At 37.5% G+C, this 21,210-nt stretch overlaps 2 protein-coding genes across 6 annotated transcripts; one reads left to right on the plus strand and one right to left on the minus strand.

Annotated features, from left to right (window-relative positions):
- The first annotated feature begins 1,038 nt into the window (after positions 1-1,038).
- Positions 1,039-11,041, plus strand: poc5 (POC5 centriolar protein homolog (Chlamydomonas)). Of its 5 annotated transcripts, none has more exons than XR_013293469.1 (16): positions 1,039-1,205; positions 1,635-1,738; positions 1,867-2,005; positions 2,189-2,370; positions 3,686-3,862; positions 3,969-4,073; positions 5,353-5,532; positions 5,638-5,824; positions 5,964-6,058; positions 7,186-7,356; positions 7,476-7,640; positions 7,839-7,941; positions 9,363-9,467; positions 10,188-10,280; positions 10,588-10,758; positions 10,830-10,976. XR_013293469.1 is itself a non-coding variant. In XM_077561630.1 (16 exons), the coding sequence occupies exons 2-16, from the start codon at positions 1,655-1,657 to the stop codon at positions 10,938-10,940; spliced, it is 2,079 nt and encodes a 692-aa protein (XP_077417756.1). In that variant the 5' UTR covers positions 1,039-1,205; positions 1,635-1,654; the 3' UTR covers positions 10,941-11,041. The 5 variants fall into 5 exon arrangements, 4 of the variants coding, with proteins under 4 accessions (XP_077417756.1, XP_077417758.1, XP_077417760.1 ...); XM_077561630.1 differs by having other exon boundaries at positions 9,363-9,478; positions 10,830-11,041; XM_077561631.1 differs by lacking the exon at positions 1,039-1,205 and adding an exon at positions 1,224-1,276 and having other exon boundaries at positions 9,363-9,478; positions 10,830-11,041.
- A 151-nt stretch (positions 11,042-11,192) lies between these two features.
- On the minus strand, positions 11,193-19,179 carry ankdd1b (ankyrin repeat and death domain containing 1B). Its single transcript, XM_077560259.1, has 15 exons — positions 18,962-19,179; positions 18,795-18,895; positions 18,619-18,717; positions 18,432-18,530; positions 18,172-18,276; positions 16,970-17,074; positions 16,735-16,833; positions 15,441-15,539; positions 15,199-15,297; positions 15,034-15,132; positions 14,866-14,964; positions 13,397-13,492; positions 12,931-13,132; positions 11,677-11,808; positions 11,193-11,602 (listed from the first exon to the last, which is right to left on the minus strand). Exons 1-15 carry the CDS (start codon positions 19,134-19,136, stop codon positions 11,547-11,549), a joined length of 1,665 nt encoding a protein of 554 aa, XP_077416385.1. The 5' UTR covers positions 19,137-19,179; the 3' UTR covers positions 11,193-11,546.
- Between the last annotated feature and the right edge of the window lie 2,031 nt (positions 19,180-21,210).

Consider the following 21,210-nt stretch of genomic DNA (forward strand, 5'->3'; position numbering starts at 1 on the left):
CAAACATTTATTTCCAATATTATTTCTATGCAGGCCCACTAGCCTAAACACGGTATTCTGATTAATATTGTGTTTGTGGAGGATGAGTAAAATCAGCTTGCTAAATCTACCTGTTTTTATCTATCACAGGGGGCGGCCATTTTGCCACTTTTTGTCGACTGAAAATGACATTACAGTATAATACAGTTGCTCAGGGCTGAGGCAACAACCAATCACGACTGAGCTTCAGAAAACAGGTGTTTCAGTTTGTTTGATTGATTGATTGATTGATTGATTGATTGATTGATTGATTGATTGGTTAGTTGATTGATTGATTGAGTGATTGATTGATTGAGTGAGTGATTGATTGATTGCTTTTAGGCCAGTGTTGGACAATTTTAATGCTGGAGAGCACAATAATTTTTCATCAGTGCTGCTGGATGTTTGTCAGCGTTTTCTGAATAATTTTTGGGGTTTGTAAAACAACAACGTTTATTTTATTTACTAATGTATTATTACATTCCACAATGTGTCAGGGTAATATCAATGGCAACAGAACAAGGAGAGAGCAGAATTAATTCACAAAATATTTTTATGTTTTATTAATATTAATATTCAACTGAAGTTATTGGAACTAGCTTTCCCATCCTTTTCTGCATCACTTTGGTTTCTTTCCTTGTTTGATGTTGTCCTTGTTTTCTTTCCAGCCCACAATGCATTGGGTGCCTGCAAATCGTGTCTCATATGGAAAATAATCTTTGGAAAATATTTAAATGTTATTTACGTTTTCGCCTCTCTTCCCAATTTCAGGTCCTATTAAAATTTCCCGACGCCGGGAACGATATTTGTTAAAACAGTAGAAAGTTTAGCAATCAATGCCTTGATGTGATGTAATGGAACACAATATTCGAGTTAAAGTCCTTTGTAGGTACAAGTCAAGTGCATTTAAGGTACAAGTCAAGTGCATTTAATGGTTGCGGGGACAACCTGCTAGTACTAACTGTGCTACTTTCTAGCGCCAGGAACACATAGGAGGCTTTACCAGGATTCAGATTTGAGCTACGCCAGCGTTGTTCCGGTTTTCGTTACCAGGAAACACCATAACCAATCAGAGTCGCTGGTATTTAGCCTACTCGAAGAGTACCCAATCACATAATCTGTTGTTGAGGGGTTGTTCGATTCAAACGACTTATCAAGCTTGTACCAACCGACGGGTTAACAGGGAGGTAAATGTAATCTTTTACATTATAAATAGCAATTCGCCACATTTAAAGCACAATTACTTTTGTCCGTTCAGGTACGTTACGTTTTTAAAACTTCACAGCGAGTCTGAGAAACAACAATCACAGATTTGTGACATTTGCAACAAAAACTAATGAGCGTTTATTTCAATGTATCTGTACCTTCAGTCATCTTATTTTGTCGGTACTTTATCACATTAGTTTAATTCATTTTCATCATAACTCGTTGATGGTTTCCTCTTGCTGCTATGTTAATAATTTACATTAACACCGTGATGCACAGTATGGTCCCGACTCCCGATTGTTTTATTAGACTTCAAATCTAAGATTACATTTTAAGTATACTATATAAAGCTGAAATGTTATTTGTGACATAGGCTCAACAGTATAACTCAGTTAACTTTCTTCTTCCAGCTGCTCATATTCCCGTTTAGATGTCTTCAGATGAAGAGGCCAGTGTTCCAGTGTTGCCTACAGACTCAACATATCACAGCAACTCTGTCTCCACTGAGCTACAGGTAAATAAACTGCTCTATAAAATGTTTATTTAAGGTCAGTTTATATTGTACATTAAGCATGGAAGAAAATAATAATCTAATATTTAAATAGAAATCAACCTAGTCTCCTTTGTTCTGTGGTCTAACAGGATGAATATGAGGAGCTCCTCCAAAGTACAGTGGCTTCGCCGAGACTTGAGACCGCCTCTGTTGCTCGCTCAGTGGGGAGAGGTGCCACAAATTTGTCTACAGAGGGTCAAAGTTCACAGAGAAATTCACAAGTAGCAGGTATTGCATTTCACTCATTGGGTCATTAAGTCTAGTACGTCCATAAATTGCATTATCAATTTATTGTATTTCACTCATTGGGTCATTAAGTCTAGTCCGTCCATAAATTGCATTATCAATTTACTATTGTGAAGGAGCATCTCAATTTGACTCTGCTCTCTTTGTGTTTGCTTCGGTTGCTAGAGAAGACTCGGCACACTTCTAACAGAGGTTTGGGAAGCGCAGATGGATTGCAGGATGCATCTGAAAGTGCACAGCCAAACACCCAAGAATTCACAGAGTACACTGAAGTGGAGCTTTTCATCTCAGAGGATAAAATTAATAAGATGGAGAACATTCTAGACACATGGACCCAAAATTTAAAGGTCAGGTTTGTGACATGGTGTACTCCCTTTTACTTGTTTTTCTTAATTACAAAATCGGCCCAGGAATGGCATTACAATAATGAGTAGTGCAGTATGTGAGGTAATTTCACAAGTGATCGGTATAAGCAATTATTATTCTACGGTGGCGCCTTCAAAGTCAAACAAAAGTTGTCATTTTTCAAAGCTATTTTTTCCCCGTGCTAAGTTATGTAAATTTGTTCCAGGTTTAAACAATTGCCATCATAAAGCTCATAATTAAAAAAAAAAAAAAAAAGTTTACAGGCACTGTTGTCACATATTAAATGTCATGGCAAGATGGGTGAAGCGCTGTATAGTTGAAAAAAATAAAATAAAAACGACTCTCACATTCACATCCATGGGTAGTTTCAAGAGTTCAATTAATTAAACATGCATTTTTTGGGAATATGGGAGGAACCCAGAACACCTGGAGAAACCCGCTTCCATTATGGGGAGAACGAGCAAAATTCACAATGAGCCAAGTTTCAAACCCAGAACAATTTGATTATGCAATGCAGACAATCTTACTCTAAATCATACAACATTGGTAACTTTTAACTTTGGAGGTTCCGCTGCACTGTATATTCCCTGGGTTCGACCTGTGAATACTGTTATACATTATTAACATTTTTAATTCTTTATTTCATATATTAACCATGTTGAAATGTTTTATAGATGTGTAAAGTAGGTGAAATAGTGTTGAACTCAGTATAATTTGACCTTAACCTTGTTTTTGTCTAAGAATTCCTTCTCAGTGTTTTGCGCACACACATTCTGTTCGTGAGAACAGATTTTGCCACACACATACCCTGAGAGCACCATCACTCACGGCCACTCTAAACCCAGTTCAATTTGTTTGTGAGAGAGTGTTTTGGGGAAAAGTACAAAAAGTACCCTGAGAGTATATTTTGTCTAAAAAGATGAACACAGCTGCGGACTGTGTACGAAAATAATATTATGTAACATATATTGTGTGAGAACCAATCTGTTTTACTTATTCATGATGGGAGGAGGAATAGGTGTCCTCTTACTGATTTGGATTATTTAAAAGCTGTATTCCGCAAAAGAGGGGGCACACACGCACTCTTGGATTGACACACTCTTTACGTGATATTCAATTGGTGTGACCGGAGATCTCCGTAATAAATCATCCTTCGAAGGAGCTTTTGTTACAAAGAAGTCTCATCTCCAATTTTTTGGAACACGCAAATGATGACAAATTATATCATCATTTAACAATACTCAGATCCGTGCCCCTCTTGACATGCTCACGTGCACCTCTCTCTCTGTCAATCAGATCAATGTGCTGAGGGAGCTGAGGAAGTGGAGAGTTGCCTTCGTAGAGCAACACAGGCAAGAGTTGCAGAAGGTGAGGGAGATTGCTGCAGGCGAGAAAGAGGCCTTGAAGGCGGAGATGGCCAGCCTGAAGGAACTGCTACACACCTTTGAGATTTCCAACAAGAGAAAGGATGAGGTGACCACATTGAGCGTTGTGTATAATTTAAGATCTACCGTAATGCTCTGTTTATGCAGAGCTGCACCCGTGGACTGATTTGTTCAATACTGTCCCTCTCCTTCAGATGATTAGAAATCTGAGTGTGGTGTTGAACAGACAAAAACAGAAGCTTGAAAAGATGAAAGCCTTCACCCAATGGAGACTTCAGTACTTTGAGGCCAAAGAGGAGGTATAGTGATTTATTCTGTGCCACCATGATTTTTTATTTATATATATTTTTTTGTCCCAGCATTCACCAACATACCAGACATATTTTTTGTGTGTACAAATTAGGTTTTATTTGGAAAATTCCAAACCAAAACATAGGCTAAAAATGGGTTTCTTCTTTTTCAATCCATTATATTAATGTTTTTTTTTAATTAGTTGATGAAAGTAATTAATATAGGACAACTACACTTTCATGATGTTATCATGTACAGTCATGGCCAAAATGGTGAAATGTGTATCTTATGACCGGTAATAACACAAGAAAGTTGTCTTGAAATATTCATGGAAAATATTCAACATTTTCTTACATTTTGAAAATTATTTGTCCTTTTCTTGGACAATTTGGAGCAATTGACACATTTAAACACAATACCCTACTGTCTTTTATCTTTAGAAAAAGACCATGTCAATATTAATGCTTAAGGGTTTAACAAAAACTGGTTTGAACTAGAACAAAATTTAATTTAAAAAAAAAGTGACTCAGTGGAATCAAACTGAATCGGACGGTTCCGTATTGAATAGTTTTTTATTTGAGAGATGTATCTTCGAAGGAAATTTACAGTACTGACAAGTTCATTCAAATATATGAAAAATGACAACACAAAGTCATTGCGTCGTATCCTCTCGAACTGAACTGTAACATGTCGGATCAAATCAGGAATCCCACTGAGTCTAACCTAATTTAATCGTTTCTCACACCACTTACCAAAAAACGTATTAAATCGTATTTGGGATCATTGAATGCCCATTATTATTTTACTGTATACATGTCTGCTACAGTGTATACTTTATGTTGTTATGGTATCTCTTGACTTATCTTTAACAATATCTCTCTCTCGGTCAAAAGGTACAATGCTATATATGCTTGATTCATTTCGGACTCCTCACAGAAGCCCAGTGAGCCGGCTCAAACGTGGGTATTAAAAGTCGGATTCAGTTTGCAATACATCCCTGTTGAAACCTTGGTAAAACTTTGAGGTCACTGAAATTGAAACGGTCCATATTAAAGCACTTCATGATGATGGATGGTCTATTCTCGGTTTTAGGACACGGTCTAATAAATTTGTAAAGCACTGTACGTTCCTGAATAGTATAATTATGAGGTCCATTTGAATAGAGAGTAAATAAAAATCAATCCAAATAATGTTTGTAGTATTTATTACAGTGACTTAATGCACTTTGTTAGAAAAGGCACTGCTGTTTTGAGTAATTTGTTTGCGTTGTTGCGATTTCCTTTTCAGGCTTATGGTAGCCAGGTAGCACGGCAGCACTACAATTTGCAACTGAAGAAGAAGGTGTGGTTGGCATGGCACTCGCTCAGCCAGAAAGAATGGAAGGTCAGTATGGAGCAGGCGTGCCGTGGAAGAGCGGAGGAGGTGTGCACCCACCTGTCGAAAAATTACGAGGCAAAGATTCAGACGGTAGGTATGGTCCCGCTATAGCAGTACTTTGGCCAAGTTTATTTTTGAAAAGTTCTGTTGAGTACTTTTTTTTTTTTTTTTACTCGGTACATTGTGTTGTTTTAGATACATACAGAACACAATGAGGATCTCGCGAAAGCCAAAGCCGAGATTGAGCGATTGCAACTTGAGCGAGAGCGCCGGGAAGTGTGTATGAAGAAAGCCCTGATGAGGGGTGTGTGTGCGCTCAACATGGAGACTCTCCACTTGTTTACAACTGCAGACGAAGGACCCCAAGGCCCTGATGAGTTTGGTATGCTACGAATGACACACACCTTTTGAGTTTTGGCTGCACATTGCAATGAACGAGTGTATTGTCTAATTCCCGCATAGCAATATTGTACTTAATATAAAAGCAGTACTTTATATTAAATAACTACTTTGCTTACTAGACCCCAATTCATCCCCTGATGATGATTCTGACGCTGCTGGCCGCGGCCCCGCCCCGTTTGACCGCCCAAGGTCTCCCCGTTTAGACAGCGACAGGGTAAGGCACCAGAGATTTTAAAAGAAACACTGGCATTGTTTAACCCATTTGTTCCCAAAAACGCATAAATATGTTCTATTGTATATATAACCATGCTCCCAAAAGACGCATTTATACGTTTTTTATTATGTTTTTTTGATGCTAGAGCATACAGAAAGCTTTCATGCAGCCTCTGAACTGGAGAATGCTTGAGGCAATGGTATTTATTACAAAAACAGCCAGCAGGTGGCAGCAGAGTATAATAGATCAATGTTGCAAAAAGCTCTTTCCCCCACTGTTTTAAGCACATTGTGAATAATGATTAAACTTAGCTTCATAATGTTAGCTAAACATAACTTCTTATGCTAATTGCTACAAAACGGACACAGATAGAAATACACTTTTTTTATTATGAAAGAAGAGACTAATTTTTGGAAAAGGGGTTGCTTCAGTGAAAATGGCTGGGAGTGAATGAGTTAAAGGGGAAGTCACCCCCCCAAAAAATATATATATTGACAATAATATGTTCTATGCAGCCCCATTAGCCTAAATATGATATTCTTGGTTAATATTGCGTTATTGGAATACGAGTTAAGCAGCTAAATCCAGTAGTTTTTATCTATATCAAAAGGCGGCCATTTTGATATTGATTGATTGAAAACGACGTCACAGTTGCTCAGGTCTCAGATAACAACCAATCACAGCTCAGCTTCAGAGAACAGGTGAGCTGTGATTGGTCGTAGCCTGAGCCCCGAGCAACTGTGATGACGTCATTTTCAGTTGACAGCAAGTGGCAAAATGGATGAGATGGATAAAAATGGCTGGATTTTGCTGCATTACTCATATTGAATAAATCTAATATTAATCAGATTGTCATGTTTAGGCTAGTGAGGTCACATAAAACATATTATTGTCTCCGTCCCAAGATACAGCAACCTATATGTAAATACAACCATGTTTTTGGTTCCATTTTATATTCATTAAATGCTCTTGAATTGGGTTCCTAAAATTGAAATTAAACTCTTTTACTTGTATTATGATGTTAAATGTTTCTCTTACGCTTACCTATGACCAACTATGTTTAGCATTGATAAATGTGCCACAAAATCCCACCCCTACCTTATTCTACCTGCATTCCTTTTCCTCAGATGGGTTTTGGTTCGCCAAGGCCTCACCCTGAATTCCCCACCACTTCAACTGCACACACAAGCGGGCACCCTCAAGCCAGGCACCCTGCGGTTCGGCACGCGGCAGCCGGGCACTCTTCAACCGCAGTCAGCTTATTCCCACACGGCCCAGGCACTGTCTTCCATAAACAGGTGAGTGACATAATGTCATAATGTTTCCAAGTCACTTTTCTGGAAAAAAAAAAGATTTTCGACCTGGTAACATCAAATAAAGGCCTACCGCGCCATCGAAATGGTAATTGTTTCAACAGGCTAGTGGGGGTGTGCTGATAGCCGGCCAACAAAAACCTACAAAAAGTTCAGCCGCTCGCATCTCCACCCAGCATGCTGGCAAGAATACACGCGGCAATCAAGAGATGAGTGTGGCTCCACCTATGATCTCCACTGGTGTCGACTTCCATCATCCTTTGATGCAGGTAAGTTCAGAATGTGAAATACAGTGTGCCATATGCTTGTTGGTACACTTTTGTTAAATAAAAACAAACCCACAATAATACTGAAATAACCGCAGTGCTCCAACAATGCCTGATTTTCATTAGTTCATTTTCTTTCTTTCCTTTAAAGTCAGTTCTCAGTGTGTAAAATCAAATTTTACTCTCTTTCTTTCCTCCAAGCAAACTCTTGGTCAGGCTACCGCCTCCAAATATCTTCGCTCCTCTCAACAGGCTCCAGGTGCCACTGGAGGCCGGGCTTCATCCAGAATGCGCACCAGCACCTGTAATGTCCACTCTATTGAAATTGTTGCTAATCGCAATTGACTAAATTTGAACTTATTTGCGTTTAAAACCTCTATGTATAATACATTTGAACGTACTTAGAGGCTAAGCTAATTTTTAGCATTTAGCCTACAATTATGTTTAAACGTATTTGCACTGCAAGTATATTTGAACGTACTTAAATACCTTTAGATATACTTGCAAATACGTTTGAATGTATTAAAGGGATACTACTTGACTCATTTAGCCATTTTCAGCAGTAAGAAGAAAATATTTTATCTAGAATTAATGTGATTACTTCATAATTTTTCATGTACAATTAATACCTTCCAAAACACGTTGCCACTTGCTGTCGACTGAAGATGACATCACGCATGCTCATGATGAAACCGGTAATGACCAATCATGGCTCACTTGGTGAACGTCACATGACCAAACACACAAAACAGGTGAGCCGTGATTGGGCGTTACCTTGTCATTTTCAGTCGACAGCAAGCGGCAAAATGTGTTTTTAAAGGTAAGAATTGTACATGAAAAATAATGACGCTATCACATTAATTCTAGACAAAGTATTAACTTTTGACTGCTGGAAATGGCTAAATGAGGCAAGTATCTCTTTAAAATATGTTTAAATGTATTTTCAAATTTGAAACTTTGAATGTGTTAATTAAAATATGTAAATTCTATTTCCTGAGATACAATAGGGGCTTGGGGCATTAATAATTTCCTCAACCTCAGAAAGTAGGAGGTGCTTATTCTAAGTAATTTATTGGGGTGAATGCAGGTTGACAAATGTGTTTTTGGAATATTTTAAATACCTATTTTATAGTATTTATTAGGGGTGTCGGGCGATTACATTTTTTTTAATCATAATTAATCACGATTAATCACAAAGTTTATATCTGTTCTAAATGTACAATATTTTTTCCATACTCCTGTTAACATAAAAGTGGAAACAAATTTAAACTAATAGAAATATGGCTGCATCTTTTAGTCATTGATACAGTAATTTCATAATAATTCATAACATTGAGTTAAAATTAAAAAGATGTACTGTTCTGTGAAAAACGAGTGTGATATTGATTTGTGTTGAGGTAATTATCTGCCACTAGATGGCATAATTGCATTTGTAAGACATTGGTGATAGCTCAGTGCATTTTTCTTTTCATTACTCTAATTGCGTAAAAAAAAAATTGTGGCATTAAAGGAACTTTAAATTAAAGCACTAATTTTGACACCCCTAGTATTTATATTTTCTCACAATTTTCCCATATAAAATAATAGTTTGCAATAATGCATGAATACTGTACGCTTGACATAATTGAATGTCATAAAAATAATTACACTCATTGGGAGAAATGTATTTAATCAAGCTGACCGTATGTGAATTTTGGTTTTCAGTAAATATTTTCCGCTCTGCAGACTCCCCACCACCTTGGGACGAGCCTGGTTCTCCACCATTGGCTCAATGTGCTGTTGGTAGCCCGGTTCACTTTGACCGCCCGGAATCTCCTAGCCACCATGAAGGTGACAGCAGGGTATGGCAGAAATACAATATTTGTTGTAATATACAAATATTAATATAATAAATAAATAAATGTACAAATAAATGGAAAAATACTACTATAATAGTGATCGTATGTGACCATAACTCATTCACTGCCATTGACGGCTATAGACGTCAAAAATTCATTTGAACTATTTCTATTAGTTTAAAAAAAAAAATCCATTTTGTTCTCAAGAGTATAGAACCTAGAAAAAAATATTGTTCATTTAGAACAGATACAAAATTTGTGATTAATCGTGAACTAGTGAAGTCATGCGATTAATTAAGAAAAAATTTAATCGCTTGACTCCTCTAATTTTTAATATATATATATATATATATATATATATATATATATATATATATATATATATTTTTTTTTTTGTGTGTGTGTAATTTTAACTATTTTTATTTTATTTTTAATAAAAAAAATTAAAAGATTATTAAAATTTAGGGGCGTCAGGGGATAATTTTTTTTTAATCATAATTAATCGCATGACTTCACTAGTTAACAAATTTTATATCTGTTGTAAATGTACACAATTTTTTTCTTCTTCTAGGTTTTCATACTCTAGTTAACAAAGGTGGGAAAATATGTTAAATTAATAGAAATAGTTCAAATGAATTTTTGACGTCTATACCCGTCAATGGCAGTGAATGAGTTAATATAAAATAAAAAATATTGTATTCCTTTTCCTCAGATGGGCGTGTGGTACACCAGCGAAGTCATGCCCTCCCCTTCAGCAGCTTACAGTACATTCCCACAAGCGGGCAGCTCTACTTTCCACAAACAGGTGTGCTGTGCTACATTCTTTTCTTGCAACTGTCACCTGTGGACCTTTTCAACCAGGTGACAGAAGACAAGAGTTTCACAGTAGCAAACAAATCTTTACATATCCTTGATCAAATGATGATTTTAGTCTTTCTACTGCCCTGGTTTGAAAGCGTGTCGGCTAAAAAAGAATGCTTTTGCATGCTTCAAAGAACCCTGGCAATGAAATGTTTCATCAAAGAAAACGATTTTGTCAGTAATGCTTGTTTTAGTGCACAGACTTGAAATGTCCACTATTGCAATAATGCCCTCACTAATTGTCTCCATAGACCTCCGGGCGTATAGTCACAGCTGGCCAACAGAAACCGGCAAAAACTATAACAGCTCGCACCACATCGCAACAAATTACTGGTAAAAGTTTACGCAGCAACCTCCAGGTGATGGGTATGGCTCCGCCCATGTCCTCCATTGTCGTAGAACGCCATCAACCTATTAAACAGGTATGGAAGGATAATTGTAGGAAGTATATTTTAGAATCTAATGTTTTTTCTCTCCCGTCTTTTTTTCCAAGCACATTATTCGCCCCTCCCAACAAGGTCTCCGCACAGCCACTGTTGTGAAGAATCCCTCCAAGACACACGCAGACACTTCTAATGCACACTCTATCAAAGTAGTGGATTAATTTAAACACACACACACACACCTCACACAAACCAGCATTGTCTAGATCAGGGGTGCTCAAGTTCGGTCCTCGAGAGCCCCGATCCAGCCTGTTTTCCATGTTTCTCTCCACTAACACACCTGATGATCAGGATCGTCATCAGGCTTCTGCAAAGCTTGCTGATTAGCTGATCATTAGATTCAGCTGTGTTGCAGGAGGGAAACATGGAAAACAGGCTGGATAGGGGCTTTCGAGGACCGAACTTGAGCACTCCTGGTCTAGATGAAGGTTTTTTTTACCAACTATGCAACAACTCTTGAGTATTACTGTGGATGTAGCTTTAGAATTTTTTTTTTAGGGACAAAGGGAAATTGCGCAATTACTTTTTAGAACCTCACTGATGTTTGGTAACGTGTAAATATTTTAACAGTACAATTTTCAAAATGGAGTTATTTAATGTTAGTATTCAGGAAAATGTGTTTAAAGACACATTTAATATGAAACCAAAGCCCTCGTGTTTGTATAGTTTGCTTTTTTTTTTAATGTATACAAAATAAATGATTTTAGAACAACCTTTCTACATAAATGTGTCTTGAAAAGCGATGTTGTTGGATGTCACAACCTCTATCAAGAAACTCTGCATCTCCGACTGCTGACATTCTCCGATTCCATACGAATCTTTTCTGTAAAATGGGGGGAAAAGGAAAAGAAATCATATTGTACATATTTGGATTCAAATGATTTCAAAATAAAATACCTGCAACTCTGTCGTGTCCTGTGTGGACAAGGGCTTGATGGAGTTCTATTGAAGGATTTCTGCCTGCCAACTCCTCTCCGTGGAGCCAGATCAGCAGCATCCTGTTGCCGTGTTCTTTATAGCTGTGCTGACCTGTGAACAAATACAAATTGCAACTTCCAAAACTGTTCATAAAACCTTGATTTGTAAACGTTTTAAGTAACGTCTTAACATTCCTAACCTTCGCACAATTATAGAAATAAACCAATTACTAATGAGCTAAATTATGTATGTATAGTGGTGCTGGTCAAAAGGAATGGGACACATTGTTGCTACTGAATGTGAGAATTTACACATCTGGTGTACAGTGGTGCCTTGAGGTATGAGTTTAATTCATTCCATGACAATGCTTGTATCCCAAATCATCTTTCTACATTGAAATGAATGTAAAGAGAGTAGCCTACTGTATATTTACTTTATGAAACCTATAGTAATAGCTGTAGTTACTAGGGGTGGGATTCTATGGGTACCTCACGATTCGATTCAGAGGCCCATGATTCGATTCCGATTCAAAGGCCTACGATTAGATTTGGACGGCTCACTACATTGGCTTACATTTTATTGTCTATGTAAAACACTGGTACCTTTATAAAACAATTTTATTAAAATGGCAAGGTAACCTGGTTTACAATAGTGTGTCAACACAAATTTCAATCAATCGGATTTAGCGTAACCTGCATTTTAATACTCGAAAGTGCAATACGCAGCAAACAGCCGTGGCTTTTAGTTTTTTTATTTAAACTTTAAAATTCCATTTTTAATGCCTCTGAATCAATTCAGAATCTTTTTAATACAACAATCGATCCATCTGGAAAATTAATTAAATTATCGTGTCCACCCCTAATACTGTGAATAGAATGTAATGTTTGTGCATCGTGATTTCTTTGTGACTTCTACTGCTGTGCGGGACTTGGCCACCTGGGGGCAGTATCACACGGTTCTCAAGACGATTTTCACAACAGTAAGCTGCAGTAATATAAGTCCTTTTTCACAGAGGATAAAGAAAATATGTCTGAGTATTGTTATATTGTCCGTCGATGCTCTGTGTTCAAATAAGTTGCTTAAAGAGTTCTGACGCTGCAACTATTGATGGTATTCATTATCCCGTCTATGGCGTTTTGAATTGTGTGTTAGCATTGAGCAAGTGGAAGGTTTGTTTCTCTATGTTTAGTTAAAAAAAAAAAATAGAATTGGCCAGAACAAAGTCATGGATACCTGTCCACTGCATTTCGATGGCCAACACTTGCTCCTGAGTGAATCCCCAGTGTTCAGCCAGACGCTTCCAGCTTCTTGGCTTGAGGAGCTCGTAGGCCAGGCGCCAGGTAATCGAGCGGAGCTGCTTGGTCTCGTTGCGGTGGTCCAGTTTGAATGTTAGCGGATATTCGCTGTGAACACTCTCATTACATTCTGGGTTGGCCTGGAGGGGGTATTAAATCTTGTCAGTGGGCTGATAAATACCACGGGCTTTGGAAGACAAGTGGAAAAAGCTTATTGGCCACTCGACATTTGCAATATAAATGTCCCATTTGAGCATATTGAAAATCAATCCTGAAATCTCCATTAAATCAATCAAACTGTCTCTTTAGAAGTGAAATTCACCTGCAATGTAATTATCAGGGGGGAAAATAGCTTTTTAGGATTATGGTAATAAAATATGGCATGCATTGAAATAATATCTTACATTTTTCCATGTGTTGTATCTTTCTGCCTTGATGATCATGTCCACAATGATCACTTCGTCTGCTCTGGCCGCCACACCGAGTGCCGTCTTTTCCTGCTACTCCAACATGTGCACCAAATTACATGCATTCATTCATGAATAAAAAGACAACCTTTGAGAATTTTGTAAAATGCATTACAATTAGGGGTGTCAGGCGATTAAAATGTTCAATTGTAATTAATCGCATGACTTCAATAGTTAACTCACGATTAATCGCAAATTTTATATCTGATCCAAATGTACAATAAAATATTTTTTCCTAATTTTTCATGCTCTTTGTTATATATATATATATATATATAAAAAAAGTTAAACTAATAGAAATATGGCTGCATCTTTTAGTAATTGACACATTAATTTCCTAATAATTCATAAAATTTAGTTAGTATTAAAAAGATGTACTGTAAAAAAACTAGTGTGATATTGATGTGTGTTTAGGTCATTTTTCTGCCACTAGATGGCATAATTGTATTTGTAAGACGGTGACAGCTCAGTTCATTTTTCTTTTCATATTAAGAGCTATCTAATCTTGAACATGAAGTAACTTTGTAATTTTGCTAATTTTTAAAATTGTAAAATACAACTTGACCCCAGTCTCCACAAATATATACATTATTATTAAATTTATTACGGCTGAATTTTGAAGTTTGCGACTGGAAAGTCATTCAAGGGCAATGGCATTAACTGCCATTGACGGCTATAGACGTCAAAAATTCATTTGAACTATTTCTAGTAGTTTCACCTTTTTTCCGCTTTTGTTAACGAGGGTATGAAAACCTAGAAAAAAAAATATTGTACATTTAGAACAGATATAAAATGTGTGATTAATCGTAAGTTAACTATTGAAGTCATGCGATTAATTACAATTTTAAAAAAAATAATCGCCTGACGCCCCAAATTTTTAAAATATATTTTTTATTTTATGTTTTTATTAGGGGCATCAGGCGATTACATTTTTTTATTGTAATTAATCGCATGATTTCAATAGTTAACTCACAAATATTATATCTGTTCTAAATGTACCATATTTTTTTTCTAGGTTTTTAGACTAATAGAAATAGTTCAAATGAATTTTTGACGTATATAGCCGTCAATGGCAGTGAATGAGTTAAAAATGAGTGGCGTTAAATAAACTTTAAATTACCTCAAAATGAACACACTCATTTTGACACCCCTAATTACAATACGTGTTGACAACTTTAAGACTAATTATTTTAAGACTAATCTTGAAATTTGACAACTACTATCCGTCTTCACATAGCGTGAGATCATCATTAAAGAACAGAAAACAACCGGTAAGACAATTGGATTCATATGACAGACTACCGTTACCACACATCTTTTCCTGGGGGAGGTATCTCTTTGGGGAAAGGTGCTTAAAGTGGAGGCGACTCAGGTGTATGTTCTAAGCTCCCATATTGTCAACTTACCCGGTCCTCGAGTGTCAGATCAACTTCAGCTTTCAGTAGCATTTCCACCACATCTATTCTTGCCAGCTCAGCAGCAAGATGCATGACAGTCTGAGACCTCTAACACAAAGTATGTTCTTGTAAGTGCGGGTTTGATTTTTTTTGCTGTTTGTCAACATTGCATTTTACCTTATCGGTGACATTAAAGTTGCATCCTGCCTCCAATAGGAAATGGATGACAGGGAGGTGGCTGTTCTTCACTGCCAGGTGGAGAGGAACCTCCAATTCCTTCAGCATGAATGAAATCAGTTAAAAATCACTTGCTAGGAAATGTTAAATTTCCTGTTGACTTACCTCATTCTCAAAATCTGTATGGGCTTTATATTCGAGGAGAAGTCGGACAAGAGACGTGTCTCCTCGCTCTGAAACTGGGTGAAGGGCGCTGCATTTGGTCTACAACAGAGGATTTAAAAAACAAAACATTTGAGTTGCCACAGATGTAGCACAAAGGGTTATTAACCTCTCTATGCTTCATGGTGACATTAAAAACATGCCACCGGGGTAGTGATTTAAGTGTTTTGAGTGTGTGGTCGTACCGCTGTCTGGATGTTGGGGTCGCAGCCGTCTTTCAGCAAAGCCAGGACGCACTGTTCCTGAGCGTTTTCGGCAGCCTGGTACAGAGCGGTCTCACCGTCCTGACACACAAAAAGCTCATCTGTGGCAAAATGGAGTGGCACCGTATGACAATGACATAGAAAAACTACTGCATGTCAGACCTTGCACTAAATTATTATTTATTTCTGAAAATTATATGGATAGTTTTGTTCAAAATTTAAAAAAAAAATTTAAAAAAAGCTTAATACATAGCCACGGTGACATCACTTAATATTATATGTAAATAAGAAAATAGAAAATTACTGTGATTGCATAAGCAGACACCTCCTTAAGCTAATATTTTGTTAAAACTTTTATTTAATGAGTTCTATCAACATGATTATCGTAAATTTGTTAATGGTTACTTTGCTTACTTCAGAATTGTCCGATTGTGAGAGCATTTCTTGTCCACTGTGCAATTCTGCAGATTTATTTTTATTTTTTTAAACTCATTCACTCCCAGCAATTTTCACTGAAGCAACCCCCTTCGCTCCCGGCTGTTTGACTGGATTTTGACTAGAATATTGTGTTCTATTGCTATAAAAACATGGAAAATACCCAAAGATTAGAGTCGCTTCTTTCAGCGGAAAAAAAGTACATTTCTATCTGTTTCCGTTTTGCAGCAATTAGCATTAGAATATAGCTTTTATTTTGCTGCTTAACTCATATTCCGCAATATTAACCAAGAATACCGTATTTAGGCTAGTAGGGCTGCATAGAACATATTATTGTCAAGCATTTTTGGGGGGAAGTTGACTTCCCCTTTAACTCCTTCACTCCCAGCCATTTTCACTGTATTTTCCTAGTTTATTCTATTTAATGATGCCAGAAAGATCGACACCTTATCAGCCACATGGGTGCAGAAGAAGGTGTAATGTGTCCAAAATGATTCCCTATTCATATACTGTCCAAGCCCCGCCCACAAGTGTCAAGTTGCATGAATTAACTTTATTTGAGGGCTTTAAATATAAGAGCGGTCACATTTATGCAACGGCATTTTTCAAAATGATGGCATAGTGTTTGTTCTACAATATTTTGGAATTTCTTTGAACATTATTTGCATGTTTTGTCAATGAATATCAATTGATTGCGCGGACAGTTTGAATTCAAACCACAGAATAATCATTCAGTGGACATGTCTTAAATAGTCCACCCACCTTTAGTGGATCATCCACTGAGCCCACACTTTTACAAAGCACACTGGGGATCGAGAAGGTGTTTGGTGTGATTGTGTACCATATTAACTTCATCCCGAGTATCAAAGCTGTGCAGCAGCAGTTGGACGGCGTCCAAGTGGCCGTTCCTGGCAGCTAAGTGCAGGGGCGTGTCTCCTCTCTGGCAGGTTGGAGGGAGGAGAGCCGATTGCATCAAAGTGGCTTTGACTTTGAGCTTTGATGCAGCGATGACTCACGCAGACACGAGAACATCAATGACACACGCACACACATGTACATACGCACACCCCACGAACCTTGTTGGGCTTCATGGTGGCCATGTTGTAACAAGGCTCCATCAGCATCTCTAACATTTGCACGCAGCCATGTTCTGCCGCCATGGCAAACACACGGTGGCCTGACTGAAAGGCAACAATTGGGACACATTTAGCTGGATGCACTTCATTTGACATAAAATTATTAGACTTGTATTTGAATCTGCATTTATGGATAGTAGAGTAGAGTGCACTGATACAGCACTTTATCTACACCATATGGTGCCCAAAGCACTTTACAAAGCATTACGTTCACCCATATAAGTCCACTGGGAGCAAATTAGGGTTCCGCATCTTGCTCAACTTGGATACTTTAACATAGGAACAAGGGTTGAGGATCGAACCCACGACCTTTAGGGTTGAGAAACAACCACTCTACCACTAAGCCATGCTGCCCCATTTTGAATAAAAAAGCAAGAGCTGGGTACTGTTTTAATATGTTCATCAAAGACACTAAAGAGAAACACCATCGTAGAAAAAGCTTTAGGTTTAAAAGACTAAATAAATATGAAGCTCGTCTGTATACAAATGACATCACTTCCTTCAAATTTGCCTGATGGGATCTCCGATATGAAGCATGTGGAGCGCAAAAAAAAGAAAAGAATGGGCCCTATGGTTGACCCTTGAGGAACACCGCAGGAAATAGGGATATAACATACTAAGGAATGTTTATATTAACACACAAACCTGATATTAAATATTAAATTGCGCCAAAATAATTTAAAATGTTTAATTGTTTTTTTAAAGCAAAAAAAGCTCAAAAAGGGATTTAAAAAAAATGTTTTTTTAACTCTGCAATGTATTAATCTATGCTTTTCAATGTCTTGTGTCGAATATTGAGTGCTGCAGTACATAGCTACTACTTTGTGTTATATATATATATATATATATATATATAATTTGATTTTTTTTAATTTATTTTAAAATTAAAATTATTTTTCATGTATTTATTTATTTTATTTTACTTATTGTATTAATTTTTACTTTGAGTTTTAAAAAATATATATATATATAATTGTATATTGTAAATATTATAGTGCCATTTCGCAGTTTATGTTTCATGTTTTGCCCTTTTGGATTGGATACTAAATTATACTAAAAATAAAAAATTTAAACTGTTAAAAAAATGAATTTGTCTTTTGAATTAATACTACCAAAAAGCTCTAACTTATTACATTGAATACCTGATCCTCTTTGTCCAGTTCTTTCATGTGCAGGTCATTAACTATGTATTCCACTATGTCAGTGTGATTGTTGATAGCAGCACAGTGCATGATGTTCAGTCCTTCCTGCAGTGGGAAAATCAAAAGGTACAGTATATTTAGAAAAAAAAGAGCTCTTTGTAGAGGACGTCTTTGGAAACAATATGACAAGAAATGGCCCAAATGGATTGTTGGATATGGGTGTAAAATGCCTGCTCGTGTACAGTGCATGCTCTCATCACCTCATTCTCAATCTTCTGTTCTGCTCCAGCCCGTACTAATAATTTCAGGATCTCCAAGCTGCCAAACCAGGCAGCCAAATGAATGGGTGCCACACCAAACTGCCGTGCACAAACATTGACATTTGGAGAAAAGAAATGATTGCATTTGCGGGTTCTGTGATCTTTTTTTTGTTTCGTCTCCCCTCACCTTGTCTCTCTGATCCACTTGCACCCTGCGCCATAGAAGCAGCTCAACCGCTTCCTTGTTTTTGCCAGCGACCGCATAGTGAAGGGCGGTCCTATTGTGCTACATTAAATAGCACATTAGCAAAATTACATGTGGTGCTATATAACTCTGATTGTGTAAAGACTTGGGAGACTCACCGCATTCTTTGCGTTAGCATTTAATCCCTTTCCAAGTGTCCTCATTGCAGCTACATCATTGTTTTTAGCTGCTTCGATAAACAGTTTCTCTGTTTGCAGTACTGCACGACACACAACAGATAGGTTACACAAATATTGCGCTACTTTAGCATTTCTTGTGTACTCACGCATCTCTTTGTTGTCAAAACTGTTGTCCATCTTGTCTTCTGGGTGCTTCTTCAGAGCTAAATCAACAAATGCCTTCACTGGTTCCTGTTTCATCCACTTTCGAGGGTCCAGATTTTCCCTCTTGGGAGCATGTTTCTTCATCATTTCCTTCAAAACCAAAGCTTTCTTCTCCATTGTATTGTGTTCTTCAGTTGCAACCACTTAATACAATTGAAGGACTCCACTTTTGTGTTCCTGCATCGGTAAGCGAACCAAAATCCTGAAGAACCGGGTCACACCTGATATGAAGATCAACCTGAGACTCAATGCTGGAGGGCTGATCCATGTTTGCTTAGCAAGCTCACACCCTTCAGACATCAACGAAGACTAACAAGTTTATTTTACATGGATGTATTACATGGAGCGTTCACTTTTTCTTGATGCGCACTGAAGTGAATCTTCTGTTTCAATTTAATTCTAACTGTTTTGATTTTAGTTATAACTGTTTTTAACTGACTCAGCAAAGATCCATGAGTGTGATGAGTGACCAAATGTTTGAACATTTCAGCCAGGAAGTCTGGCTCTGTTTAAACATCAATGATTATCTGATCTTCTCTTTTCTATCTTGTGACCACTTGGGGGCAGCAGAGGGAGGGAGAGCAGAGGAAGAAGAAGAAGAGGGAGGAAGCGGAAGGGGAAGGACTTTTTAGAAGGACTCGAGTATATTGGTGTTCGCACGTGGAAGGAGCGGGACAGATGGGGAAGAACAATGGCGGCGTTTGGCCGCTCTCTGTCTGTCTCAAAAGCTTTTGAAAATAAATCCTTCGAAGGAAACCTGATTCACGATCTCATTGTCTGATTCTGATAATCAACATTATGAACACGCGGAAAACAAGGACCGTTTTCCAACAGCACTTATTTAAAACAAACCCTATTTGTAAAAGATGAACAATAATCTCTTTATGGTTTTGCTTGTATAGGGATATTTGATTTGAGCTGGTCCAACTCCAGTGAGTCATCCGCAGCGTTTGGCTCCACACCACTAGGGGTCCCTGATCAAATGCAGATGCCATTTCTTAGGAGCAAAATTTACTGGTACCATTTGTCATGGCCTGCCATTTGTCGGCATTTTACTACAGTAGGCTCCTTTTCTACACTGGGTGACAAGATGGGAGAAGAGAAGTAGATCGTGCGTTGGTTGTAGCGGAAACGCTAAAATAGTAACATTTATGTCCTTAATGCCACGATGAATAAAGATAATTCAGTTACAGTAGAAAAGGTTTAATCATGATTGTTTGCTTTACGCTATTTACTTTTCTGTAATACAGGTTGCTCTTGTTTTGGTTCTGGATGTGCACGTCATTCATCTGCATCTCACTACAGGGGCGGATCTATTTTAATAGGTTGCAGGGTCAAGGCTACCCCAAATTCTTGAAAAATCTTTGACTTTGTGCTTTCTCACCTAGCTTTTTTCTTTCTTAAATAAAAATATAATATAACCAACATATTCTGTAACTCTTTAGCATACAATGATATTTTTTTTTTAGAGTGTTAAATTAAAGCTACTGAACGTAGAATATTCCATTTCGAATCGCTACTGCCACCTGCTGACAGAAAATTAAAGTGCACATACCGTTCTTCCCATACACACCATGCACATTACGTCACATCCGCAAACAGGGCGTGGGAAATCCTAACCGAATCCAGTCTGAAAACTATTGGCGAGAGGCTTGCAGGAATACCCATTGTGAACAGCTAAGGTGTTAATCTACTCATTAGAAGGCATTTCAGTCATAAATTGTCAAATAAAAAGCTTATTGTAAAGTTATTTTTGGCAAAAAAGTTCCATATTGCAACTTTAAAGAGAAAGAATGTCCTTTGATTTTTCTGTATGTGGCCCTTGGAAGAAAAACTCTCTCACTGTCTATCCACTATGAAGAAAGGCACCCAAAACATCCTACTTATGGGGCCCCAAGATAGGCTACACTATCTAGGACTGGCCTTGGTCTGGTTACACATTTTCACATCTAACACTAACTGGCATTTTTATTTTAATGAAATCAAATTTTACAAATCATGGATATTGTTGTTTGACTTTTGGTTTACTCCCTGTCAGTCAAGTGTTGCCACAGTGAGGCCCAACAGTGGGGCCCAACTGGACGCTACCATTCGCTCGGGTCGAGATATAAACCCCAGTCCAGAGTCTGATGTCAGCAGTGCTACCGTCTGAGATATCGAGCAGCATAAACTTATGAATCATAAGCATGAG

Source organism: Vanacampus margaritifer, chromosome 3 (assembly GCF_051991255.1).
Source record: "Vanacampus margaritifer isolate UIUO_Vmar chromosome 3, RoL_Vmar_1.0, whole genome shotgun sequence".
In the NCBI taxonomy this organism is placed as follows: domain Eukaryota; kingdom Metazoa; phylum Chordata; class Actinopteri; order Syngnathiformes; family Syngnathidae; genus Vanacampus; species Vanacampus margaritifer.

Coding starts and splice junctions, on each gene's coding strand:
- poc5 (XM_077561630.1), top strand. CDS start 1,655: ATGTCTTCAGATGAAGAGGCCAGTGTTCCAGTGTTGCCTACAGACTCA. Junction 5,825..5,963: donor CCAAGGCCCTGATGAGTTTG/GTATGCTACGAA, acceptor TTTGCTTACTAG/ACCCCAATTCATCCCCTGAT. Junction 9,479..10,187: donor ACCATGAAGGTGACAGCAGG/GTATGGCAGAAA, acceptor CCTTTTCCTCAG/ATGGGCGTGTGGTACACCAG.
- ankdd1b (XM_077560259.1), bottom strand. CDS start 19,136: ATGGAGAAGAAAGCTTTGGTTTTGAAGGAAATGATGAAGAAACATGCT. Junction 18,531..18,618: donor AAGTGGATCAGAGAGACAAG/GTGAGGGGAGAC, acceptor TGTGCACGGCAG/TTTGGTGTGGCACCCATTCA. Junction 14,965..15,033: donor ACTTTAATGTCACCGATAAG/GTAAAATGCAAT, acceptor ACTTTGTGTTAG/AGGTCTCAGACTGTCATGCA.